The sequence below is a fragment of the Capsella rubella genome, unplaced genomic scaffold, assembly GCF_000375325.1.
Source record: "Capsella rubella cultivar Monte Gargano unplaced genomic scaffold, Caprub1_0 scaffold_4, whole genome shotgun sequence".
In the NCBI taxonomy this organism is placed as follows: Eukaryota; Viridiplantae; Streptophyta; class Magnoliopsida; order Brassicales; family Brassicaceae; genus Capsella; species Capsella rubella.
Window position 1 is genome coordinate 12,968,334 of NW_006238920.1, and position 9,910 is coordinate 12,978,243.

The 9,910-nt window shown below is 35.5% G+C and overlaps 1 protein-coding gene across 2 annotated transcripts; it reads right to left on the reverse strand.

Moving 5' to 3' along the window:
* Window positions 1-2,196: 2,196 nt before the first annotated feature.
* Window positions 2,197-6,226, reverse strand: LOC17888753 (mitogen-activated protein kinase 20). Of its 2 annotated transcripts, none has more exons than XM_023783900.1 (10): window positions 5,733-6,226; window positions 4,789-5,197; window positions 4,458-4,585; window positions 4,310-4,369; window positions 4,066-4,215; window positions 3,817-3,972; window positions 3,449-3,663; window positions 3,273-3,374; window positions 2,873-3,015; window positions 2,197-2,790 (listed from the first exon to the last, which is right to left on the reverse strand). In XM_023783900.1, exons 1-10 carry the CDS (start codon window positions 5,757-5,759, stop codon window positions 2,354-2,356), a joined length of 1,827 nt encoding a protein of 608 aa, XP_023639668.1. In that variant the 5' UTR covers window positions 5,760-6,226; the 3' UTR covers window positions 2,197-2,353. The 2 variants fall into 2 exon arrangements, with proteins under 2 accessions (XP_023639668.1, XP_006296012.2); XM_006295950.2 differs by having other exon boundaries at window positions 3,452-3,663; window positions 5,733-6,225.
* Between the last annotated feature and the right edge of the window lie 3,684 nt (window positions 6,227-9,910).

The window sequence follows — 9,910 nt, forward strand, 5'->3', positions numbered from 1 at the left end:
CCCATTCCCATGTGCCTCCTCCTCTCTCTCTCTCTCTCTCTAATACAGACTGTAACTATATATGTATGTACGTATAGAGAGAAGAAGAAGAAGAATGGGATGAGATCGAGATCAAATAGATTACAAGATCCTACTAGCAGCTGCTACTAGTACAGTTAACTAGTTCGTATCGTACGTACCAACAAACTGTGAGCTAAGGAGATGATCTAATTAATTATATGTAATAATCCTTTAATTACTACTACTACTACTACTACAGTATCTCTAATAATAATAATAAGATCCACATGATTTTCTATCAAGGCATGGTGGCCACGTGGCTCTCTTTTCAGGTCCCCCACCTCTCTCACTAAATCTGTCCTTAATTCGGCTTTCTTCTTTTCTCTTCTCTTTTGTCAACTCTTAACTTTTGTAAGAAAATAGCTAAATAGTCCAATGTCCCATATTTCTAAACCATGAAAACAACAACAACCAATGATCTCAATAATACAGTATATTGTTTGTTAGATAAAACGGCCCAAAAACAACAACAAGAAAGCCAAAGGATGTTTATGTTTTATTGGATTTCAATATAGCGTCGCTATGTTTTTAGATAGATAGATAGATATTGTTTGTAGTATATGATCAACATCTTATGCATAATAAAACCGTTATATAATAAAAGATATGTCACTAAATGTTGATTCCGGATTGTAAATTGTAGTACTACACTATGGTGCTTTACATTTTCTTTTGCTGTTAAACAACAGTAAAATCGTAAATAACATCTAAATTTGTTTTAAGCAAAAACAGAGGAAAATGATTAAGAATTTATACTATAGTAAAAAAACTTTGGTTATAGTAGGATGATTGTAAATCTAGAGATGTTTTAGAGGGAGATGCAAGGCAAAAAAAATAGGAAAAGAAAAAAGAAAGAAAAGAGAAGTAGAGATGATGATGATAGACATATATGTTTCCAAGGAGGGGACGAAGAGAAGAGGTGTTTGGTTGGTTTCTCGGGATTGAGATTATTTACTTACTCCTACACTAGAAAGAAGAATCGGGGGGAGGCCAGAGGGGTTGCCTTTCGCATTTCACCATCTACCAAACTGACACTCACCCCCCAATTCTAGTATCCCATTTATTTATGTGTTTGCAACTTACATTAATTATGTTACAAATATAACACTCTCCCCTCTCTCTCTGATCCTTTTTTTTAGCCAGCCCAGCATCAGAGCTTTCGCATTCGTCTTGGAATAATCAATTCCATTGTCCTTTTCTTTCTTTTTTTCTTCACTTCTATATTGTAGTATATCTTGTTTTACTCTTTTTTCTTCTTCTTTCCCAAAAGTAACTTTACTTAATCATGTAAACCAAATATTCGTATCTACTACAAAGGGATTCAAGACAAGACAAGATATGGTTTTTTCTTGTAGAGTTGAGAGAAAGGGAGAAGAAGAAATTATGACTTGGTTAATGGTCTTGTGTTTAGCTACATAAATACAATCAATTGGGAAGTTAAAAACTTCTCTTCTCATCTTCTTTTTCTTCTCTCCAAGGATGGAGAGATATGGTCCAAACTCCAAACAGGTGGGCACACCCATGATGGGTGATCTCTGGGACAATGCTTACTGTGTTTTTGGGTCCACCTCAAACCTTTTTTTTGTCTCCTCTCTTGGCCTCTTTTAGTTACACTTCACAGGAGTTTATTATTTTAAATTTTGTTGTTGATGTAAGTTTTACTTCTCTCTTTTGCTCTAATCACTAGAGTAGATGAAATAAGTGTAAATCTCTCAGGGATCAAATTTTGATTTTATCTTAATCCAGAACGTTTTCAATATGACTCAAAAAAAAGAATGTTACTGTAACCTCTCTGGATTGTAAGAAGTGCAGTATAAGTTGGAAAACAGGCGACTTCAACTGTTTACACAGAAATATATATACACAAATTGTTTGGTTAAAAAGATTTGATCAAGTGACAATGCAGCTTTCTGCTTCTACTGACATTGCAAGAACAAAGTGGCGCCCTGTGATATGGGTTCCCACCACCACATGCCTTCCGATATCATCATCATCATGCGCATCCACACTACTGAGTACTGACTGATCCTTCCTCTGTAGCTAGCGGTTCTTTTAAACGTGAAAAACTCGGAACCTCTCTTGTCCATTTTATATGCCAGAATTTAACATCCATTAATTTTTTTGTCGCAATTGGAAGAACCAAAAAACAGATGATGGATTCACATTTATAAAAAAAAAAACATTTTTTTCTTTCTCATATGGTTTTTGTATCAAAGACAATTTACTTTTTATGACAGACGTTGAAACATACGATGTTGTGTGTGATCAAACCCCACGCTCGCTTAGGTGGAGACTAGTACATCTTTGACATACCGTACCGAACTGCTCCAACTTTCCGGTGAGCAGAGCCACCAGGAGCCGCAGCTGCAGCTGCTGCTGCAACTCCTATTCCGGCGGTTGCCTGTAACAGATTTGTATCGATGATAATCCGGTCGCTGATGTTTTCGGCTTTGTTCATTCCCGTCCGAGCCATGATAAACGGGTTGTTATCTATGTTGATGGCTACATCTGGTGCGTATCTATTATACTGAGATATTTGTCTTCCCTGCTTCTCTGACTCCATAGTTGTTCTTCTCTCTTGCTGCTTTCCCATTGAGACTGTTGCAGCAGACTGTTGTGCAAAGGGAAGATTGGTGCTCCGGATGAATGATCTTGGGTCATATGCATCTCTGCTGATTCTGCCATTGTCGAAAGGTGCAACAGGGCCCATGAATGTGCTTGGTTTGGCGGCTGCGTATATAGATGTTTTACAGTTTATAGAGTTCGGTTTGGAAACATTTCTGTTGGATTCAGGATGAGTGATTAAAAGTACCTGAGAGGTTTCTTTGAGGTGCTTGTAATGTTGCATGATTAAGAGGAATGTTTTGAGTGGTTTCAGGGTTCATTGTGTTTGTGTTATTCATAAGTTTAGGTTGTCCTCCTCTTGCTACTGCAGTTGAGTGTATGACCGTTGATCTGAAAACATAGAAACACAGAGTCAGAGGGACATGATCTTCATATATAGCGAAGTTGACATGATCTTCATAAATACTAGTGTTAAACACAAGAAAGAGATAGTCACGGTTTCATAATTTCATATTTGTTATGCTTTCCATGTCAATGGATATTCATATACAACTAGAATAACAATTGCATAACAGGTCAGAGACAGAGAAAATCATTAAAATCAGATAAAGTGACAACAGACATTACAGAAAAAACCGAGGCTTTACCGTGGAAGAGAGGCATGTTTCCTTTCTAGAGGTGCCACAGGGCCTGATTTACCACTGTTTTCTTCAAGATGCGCAAATTGTCTTCTAAATTGATCAACAGCACTGCATAGTATACATCAATGTCAGCAGTTGGGTGTGACGCATGCTTGTTTAAGAATATAAGCAACAAATATTACAACCTTGGGTAGAGGAAACTGGTTTTATCAGCACCGTTCATGTAATCTTTAAGCAGCTGGGGATGGTACTCAAGTATTTCCCTAGAAATTAACTCTCTGATATCCTCTTTAGTGACCTTTCTTCTCTCGAACTCAAATTCCATCTTTGTGATGGGCTGACATGAAGGCTCCCTTTCCACTTTTGCTAGTCCTTTGAAATATGGATCAGCAAGTGCCTGATGCAAGTATAAGGACAAGAGCAGTTTAGTGAATCACTCCAATAGACCACGAAATGTGCATGCTACTCTCTTCTTAAAGAGAAAAAAAAAATCAGGAAGCTGAAACTTATAGACTTGACATGTTTAGTTAATACAGCAGTCGAAAAGCACCTCTTCAGCAGTTGGCCGGTCTTTTGGATCAAAAGCAAGAAGCCTTTCCAACAACTTCAGAGACAAAGGATCCGCATTTGGAAATTTCTGAGCAAACGGAATGGGTGGCTTTTTCCGCATACTTGTTAAGTACCTCCTTGCCTTTTCATTCCTTACCTGTATAGTATCATAAAAAGCAGGTATTCATCATTTATTCCTTGCATAAAGTTGTATAAACTCAAAGCTCTCTGTTTTCAAGAAGATCAATACCCGCGAGATGGTGTCCAGGGAAGGTGTCCCTAGCAGATCAGTCATTAGATCCAGCTGGTGAACTACATTCTTTCCTGGGAAAAGTGGCTTTCCCATCAATACTTCCGCAAAAATGCAGCCTATACTCCAGATGTCAATTGCGGGTGTATACTACAAAGCCAAACCAATCAAAAGTTATCTCTTAGTAAAACACCAATTAAAAGATGTTATTTAGAGTAACATATTCCTCTAAAAGATGAGACACCTTAGAGTAAAAAGATCCACAAAGCTCTGGCGCTCTATACCATCTTGTGGCAACATAATCCTGTAAATTTAATAAGGTTAAAGGGTGCAAAGTATTGATTAGTATTTAGAATAACTTCAGTTGAAGAGAAATATCTTGTCCAACGTACTGTCCAGAAGATTGTTGTGGGAGTATCATTGAATGCAACCCTTGCCAGTCCGAAGTCACAAATTTTGAGTTTACAGTTTGCATTTGCCAATATGTTCTTTGGTTTCAGATCTCGGTGGTAAACGTTAGCTGCAAAAACCAAAGTACATAAGATATCATAAAACAACAGATATATTGACAGGAAAAAATTTCAAAAGGCAAACATTAGGAAACCGCAAGCATAAATCCAATCCAATGCATCACTGTATGAAATAGTGCTGTAGGAAGTAAAGTCCTAAAACAAAAATCTGGCATACACTATAATCAAATGCTGGATAAAAGAAATGGGCTACCTGTGTGAATGTACTTCAGCGCACGCAATAACTGATAGAGGAAAAACTGGTAATGCTCTCTAGTCAAATCATCATTGGCCTTGATAACTTGATGAAGATCGGATTCCATGAGCTCAAACACAACATAAATATCTTTGAATTCTCGTCGGGAAGGAGGAAGCATAATGTGTTTAATTTCAACAATATCTGGATGCCTTAGGAGTCTGAGAAGTTTGATCTCGCGTAGAATCCTCGCAGCATCAGATATATGCTCAAAAATATCATGTATCTTCTTAATAGCCACTTTCTCACCCGTAAGGGTGTCTATGGCAGAGCAAACAACTCCATAGCTTCCTTTACCAATTACTTCTTGAATTTTAAATCTGCTGGCATCGCCATAGTCAGAGAAGAACTCCATCTCCAGATTATTCTGTTACAAATAGTAAATTGTTAAGTCAGAAAACATTATAACTGAAGAAACAATTCATAGGTTTAGAAAGTAGCTACGCATAAACACATCAATTGCCACAATAAAGTAGAGGTCATCAATACAACAAATACAGTATGAAGAATTAGAAGACCAGTGCCTTTGGTTATTAAGAAGAGATGGAAGGTTTTGTGTTAAAAAAAAAAATCACGCAAAGCCAGCTTTTTTGTTTTGTTTTAGCTTTTGGTTCAAAGGGGAAAAATAAAAATGGATGTATAGACAACAGATCATGTCTTGAATGATGACAATATGCGTTGTCTGTTGGACACTTGTAACGTTCATCATCAGCTCATAATATAAACAGAAATCAGAGAATTTGGCCAAAACGGCAAAAAGATTAAAGAGTTAATACAACCGATTGAAACAAAGAGAGCAAGATTAACCGAAACAGACATAAATATCTCACGGGCACAGATTTAGTATTGGATCGAATAATTGGGGGAGAAAAAAAGAGAGGGTTTTTGTTGTTTGATTTCACCTTCTTGCGATGATCTTGCTGCATCATGACGCAATTGAAACCACAAACAACAATTATAAGGAAACCGTAGAAATCAGAATCGATCTGGAATTAGGAGAATAGAGAAGGGAATCAGATCAGCCGCATTGGCCCCATCGACCACTGGACCAAATAGCGAAGGTGGAATGAGACCTGGTTCTGCTCCGGCAATCTTCCACCGACAGAGACAGAATCGCAGGCGAATTTCTCATTCACCGTCTCTAATTTCACACCGGAGAAACCAACCAACCAACCGTAACAAAGAGGAATCCAATCAGCAGGAGGGAGGAGGTTTCAAGATGAATGGAGGAATTGACGAAAGCAGAGTGCGAGCAGCAGCATTGCTTTAATCGCACGTTTTCGTCGGCGCGAGATCTGATCACCGACACACAAGGGATTTAGAGACTAAAGGTAAAGAGTGAGAAAATGAAAGGAGATAGAGAGAGAGAGATAAGGAAGGAATCTAGAGAGAGGGGTGGATTGGATTCATTTCCTATTTATATATTACAGTACAGACGAGAGAGAGAGAGAGGTTAAAGCGTTGCGTTTGGTGAGCTGCTGCCTGCTGGTTCTTTTTGTAAATAAAATAGGAGTTAACAATTATTTATTTATTATCAAGTGTTATACTATATACTAATATAGATGATTAATTAACACATTATTGATCACATCATTATTACTATACAATAGATCTATACTCATTCTTTATTGCCATTCATTCTCATTCATGTCTTCATTATTATTATTTTTTAAAAAAAAATTGTGACGTACTCAATTACTTATCTGACATAAGGTTGTTGAATATATTTCAAAGTCTTTGCTATTTTTTAGTTGTTAAATTTGTGTGCTTCACTTTGTAAACATTTTACATTTTTTTATATATAAAAAAAAACATTTGCTGCTATATAATATTTTTTCATCCATGTTTCATCGTAATATATCTTCATTATAATCTAAAGCTTATTTTATGTATTGAGTTTCTATTAATATCAAATAACTTTCAATTATGTGCTACGGTCTACTGAGCTCTTTAAACCTTATCTATATATGGACTATATATATGGGTAATTGCTCTCCAACCACCTCACTTAATTAGAGTAATGTTTACCAATCAATAACATTAACAAATCTATACAATAAGTTGGTTCATGGTGTGGTGTGGTGTTGATTCGATCAAATGTAAGTATTTTAGTTTTAGTGGACATATTCAGTCATATATCGTTTAAACAAATTAAACACACACACTTCTCAACTAATTGCAAAAGTCTCAACATAAACCTCACAAAACAAATTCCAAACACTTAAACAAAAAAAATAAAGTTACAGAGAAAAAAAATCCTAGTCTCAAAAGAAGGAGAAAATTACAATTGTAAGAAACCAAAATTAAGGAAACATATGTATACAAAGAATACAGGTTCATAATGAACCAGCTTAGATTTTAAAGTTAGAGGAACAAAATTATCCACACTTCAGACTTTATAAACAATCTACTAAAAATGATTTAAGTCTTAGCATACAAATTATTGTTTGGACTCCGAACTCAGCAAGAGATATTCCCGAGTTCGTCAACTCAGGAAACAAAAAAGAACCGATATATCACAAAAAGAACACTACTAATAAGATGAAACGTTGATTTTCACAGTACATAAAATTCTTTTCATTGATTTTATAAATAGACAAATTACATATCCTCTTCTTCTTATTGCTGTGCGGACATTTAACGCCACGTCACCTGAGGTGACACACCTGTCTGACTCGAGTTGTACTTGCAATATAGATACTAGTTGACGTTGTCTAATGTGATGTTAATTAGCTTAGCATGTCTTCTTCTTTCTTCCTCTCTTGATTAAAATTAAGGTTTCCAAAGTCAAACCTACTGCACCACTGGGCACTCGTCAAATGAGTGTAATTATTTTCTTAAGTAACCTCCATTTATCTGATCCATTAGCTGATAAACTATTACACTTGACGACTGAGCCGATATTACGCGACTAATCTTGTATTAAATTATTCTTTACGGAATAAAAACAGAATTTGCAAAACGAAAATTAAAGTAGATAAAAAAAAGATGAACATATATATAGAGTGATAAAGAGACTCAACACACAGATAAACTTACTATGTGACAATGTATCTGATCAATTAGGTGAATGAAAAGTTGATGTTGATATTTTTCTTCACAGAAGAAAAAGAACACAAATAAACTAAAGAAGAGTAAAAGGTAACCAATTTAAACTATGAATTTTATTCCAAGAGATCAAGAAATACGTCTTGTTTTAATATCATACAGTATTTTTTTTTTTAAGGAACAAAATCAGATCATGAAGCAATACAAATAGATCGCTATGAATCTGTCCTTATATATACTCTCAATAGTATTAAATAGGCGTCTCCAAGCTTTTCCCCTACATGTGTTTGGAAAAAAAAAAAAAAAACAATACATTATTGGATTTTGATGGATAGCTAGATCAGTAAGTAAGGTGATGTATTTTTAATAAATTCTACTATAATTAAGACGTACATATATATATATATATATATCATTGTTATCAGTGTGATAATTTTTAGAATTTGAGGTGATGTATTATGATGGCTAAAGAGTAGTAGAGATCATTAGTGGGAACTGATAATTAGATAGATGGGAAGAGAGAGAGAGAGAGACGTCGTTTATATTTCGAATATGCCAAATGAACTTATTACTGTATATAGTTCGTGTATATAAATATGCGTCACGGCTTTCAAAAACCATTCCTTATTTTGTCCATAAAGTGATCCCACACTGTTTCATTTCTGCTTCGCATGGCTTTCTTATTTCGTCAACTTTGGAAAAGAATACAAAAACTCATAACAGCGATATGTAACTAAAACAAAGAAGATAATTCGTTGATTTTTCACAGTAGATTTAACTCTCTTTTTTTTATTGGTAAATAGTCTTTAAATCGTTTTCCTAAGAACAATGTATCAATCACCCCACAACCTATACATACACACACATGTTTTTTTGCCCTAAACGGAGTGAGAGAGAGAGAACAAAACAAGAAAAACCTAGCCCTAAACTGGAAAGAGAGAGAGAAAGAGAGAGAGAAAGAGAGAGAGAGAGAGAGAACAAAACCAGAGACCGCCTGGGTTTCTTACAGATCTAGGAAAGCTCACCCATGACGAATTCCTTTTCGGACTTCCAAAAAGAAGGTATATCTAACTGTCCACGAAGGGGCATTTCACCAAGACGGAGCCAAGGGCTAGGGAAGAAGAAGGTTAGGGATTTAAAAAAAAAAAAAACAACCGTATATTTTTCTTTATTTTTTATTTTTGCAATTAATTATAGTGTTCGGGACCGAATCTTTACATGCGGTGCTATATTTTTGGTAGCTGATTCATCATTAACTAATATGGTGTAATTATTTTTGAAATGTAGTCTCTTTGGGTTTTTCTCCTTGTACTGATCACATCTGCTCAGGTCGCCCGCAGCAATGATGACCTCACCTTTGAGGTAAATGTTATGTAAAATATCAATATACCAAGCTTAAACACTTTGAGAGAGATTTAGAGAGACAGAGACATTTCGGCAATCATATAGAATTTATAATAATATTACCAATAAATTTACAGTTCCCTCTCTACGGAAACTTAAATCGCTTATGGGTTCGGTTTGTCAAACTGAAAGGCTAGTCGTTTTTAAGTTTTGCATTTAATTTTTTTAAACCAAAATTTTCTTAAAATTACTACCCGAACCGAGAGGAGTTCTTATTTTTCTTCTTTTCTTTTGCTGAATTTCTTTTTGTGTGGTAGAAATTTACTAATATGTTTTATATTTTTTTGAAATCTACCTTTACAGGCTTCAGATGGGGATATAGTTGCTTCGGACGGGGTTAAGGTTGTTTGTGTCGGGATATATGACCAACCCGCTTTCTACCACCCTCTTCTGCAAAAACACAAGTTACAGGTTTGTGTTTATTATCATTTAAAAATTATTTTATGTTGATAGTTAATTTATTTAGAGTCTCGCAGTTACTAAAACTTTTAAAGAAAAATGATGTTATTACAGGAGTCGCCGTCAAAAATTCCTGTAGCGAACGGAACTAGAAGAAACAGTGAGTGGCACTCATTTGAGGCACAGTTCAGTACGGCCAAGTGTCCCCGGGGGACTATTCCCATGCAGA